General features: G+C 43.7%; 1 protein-coding gene across 1 annotated transcript; it reads right to left on the reverse strand.

Annotated features, from left to right (window-relative positions):
• Positions 1-666: 666 nt before the first annotated feature.
• Positions 667-1,471, reverse strand: LOC129672664 (seminal vesicle secretory protein 6-like). Its single transcript, XM_055602183.1, has 2 exons — positions 1,396-1,471; positions 667-941 (listed from the first exon to the last, which is right to left on the reverse strand). The coding sequence occupies exons 1-2, from the start codon at positions 1,469-1,471 to the stop codon at positions 667-669; spliced, it is 351 nt and encodes a 116-aa protein (XP_055458158.1).
• Between the last annotated feature and the right edge of the window lie 303 nt (positions 1,472-1,774).

Here is a 1,774-nt window from a genome sequence, read left to right on the forward strand (position 1 = left end):
TCCTTCAGATTATGCAACTCCTTGGGAGTGGTCAGGTAACCTGTAACGTGTAACAGTGCCAGGTAAAGGGTAAGGGAGACACCTATATTTCCATGGTTCTTAATACTGCCATTTACGGCTACGTTCCAACTCTAGTGGGTTACAGGTAGGGACTTCTCTTTTTTATATACAACTCTTTATTTCATTGACAGGGAAATGGAAGCCAATTCTTGGACCCATGGTCTTTGCAAGGGATAAATGCATCATAGCAAAGATGTGTAGATGTGGGAAGAGAATAGTATTATAACACAGTGTTCTATGAGATGTCAAACCAAACTCTAAGAAGTAACAAGCTTGCATTATTGCCTGATAAATATGCTTGTAGGGGTAGTACATAATCAGATTTCTTTACCTGTTGGTTATACAAAGGAAATACATTAAAAAAAACCCCAAGGGTAGGAATATCAGGACACAGTCACAACCAGGTACCTTTCTTTGCTCTGCCACATGCTTTCCTCACCCCCCATCAAGGGTCATACTCCACAGCTCCCCTGCTGTGCACAGTAGGCTCAGTACCACAAGGGCCCAGGAAGTGCTCAACTTCTAAACACTGGGGTAGGTATGCCCCATACCTGTTTTAATTCTTACCATTATTTTCGTCTAGTTGTCAGTTGCTTTATAGCCACATTATTTATCTACCTCTTGTGCAAACCGTTGCTTTTCCTTTTTCCGTATATAAGACCTCTCTAGTTCCAAGTCACTCTTCCCATCACCATCACCACCATCACCAGCATTTTTGTTATGTTTTTTTTCCCTGTAGAATAGTTGGACTTTTTCTTCTTTTATCAAGGGCTCATATGGGATGTTGTCATCCTGGGAAGAACTTGATCCCCTTCTTTCCCCCGGTGAAATAATTTGAGTGCCTTCACTAGAACTTTCTTCAAATACTTGTGAGAATTTTTCTGTTGAGAGAAAAGCATGGCTCATTCTCCATGTCCATCTTTCCCTGTATTCTGGAAGGGTTCTGCATCTGGACACTGCTAAGAGCCTGTGCTGCAGCTCTGGTTATGGACCTGTGTTTGAGTGAACCCTGTTGCTTCTGTCCAAATAAGTCAATGACCTTCTAGTCTGGCTAGAAATTGGAATGATCTGCTTGTAAAATGGCCCTTCACAACTGACAGTGAGGAGGTTTGTGTTACCTGATGTCCAGCATTCCTCCACAGCCCTCATTACCAACATTTGCTTGTCAAGTTATAGATTTCTGCACAAGACTAATGGTTAAGGCTCAAGGAGTCAGGTTCCAGCAGGTCAGGGAGAGAGCCCTGGAACACAGCCTTTTGCCGACTCCAGGTGTATCCTCTCTTTTGAGAATGTTGTCCCCAAATATGTTTTCCACTGAACAAAACTGCCACTCACCACGGGGTTTCCTCCCTGCTGTTTCTGTCACCAGAACGAGGAGCAATGTAAGGAGGAAGAAGCTGGTGGGATTCATCTTGCCGGGAAGGGCCTTGGCTGAGAGCTGAGCTGAGCTTCTCTTTTATATTATGTCCTGACTGACTTTGCCAGCAGATATGAAGGGCAATAGCCTTTTTTATCGGTATCAGCTTCCCTCTCTCTGCTCAGTAGGAGTCTTGATACTGTTCCATGAAACTCTTCAAGGATGTTGTCATCAGAGGATTCTCAGAAAGCTCTCCTTTTACTTTGAGAACAAAACACAGTGACTTCTCCACTTCCTGAACCTATTTCAGTTCAGATTGGGGAAGAGGCTTCAGCCTGCAAAAGTCTTCAGGGCCTT

This window comes from Psammomys obesus, unplaced genomic scaffold (assembly GCF_907164565.1).
Source record: "Psammomys obesus unplaced genomic scaffold, mPsaObe1.curated_primary_1811, whole genome shotgun sequence".
In the NCBI taxonomy this organism is placed as follows: Eukaryota; Metazoa; Chordata; class Mammalia; order Rodentia; family Muridae; genus Psammomys; species Psammomys obesus.

Bases quoted from the DNA above. Each gene is read 5' to 3' on its own strand.
- LOC129672664 (XM_055602183.1), bottom strand. From the start codon at position 1,471: ATGAATCCCACCAGCTTCTTCCTCCTTACATTGCTCCTCGTTCTGGTG. The intron at 942-1,395 runs GTGAGTGGCAGT...TTCTCTCAACAG, and splicing joins AGCAGGGAGGAAACCCCGTG to AAAAATTCTCACAAGTATTT.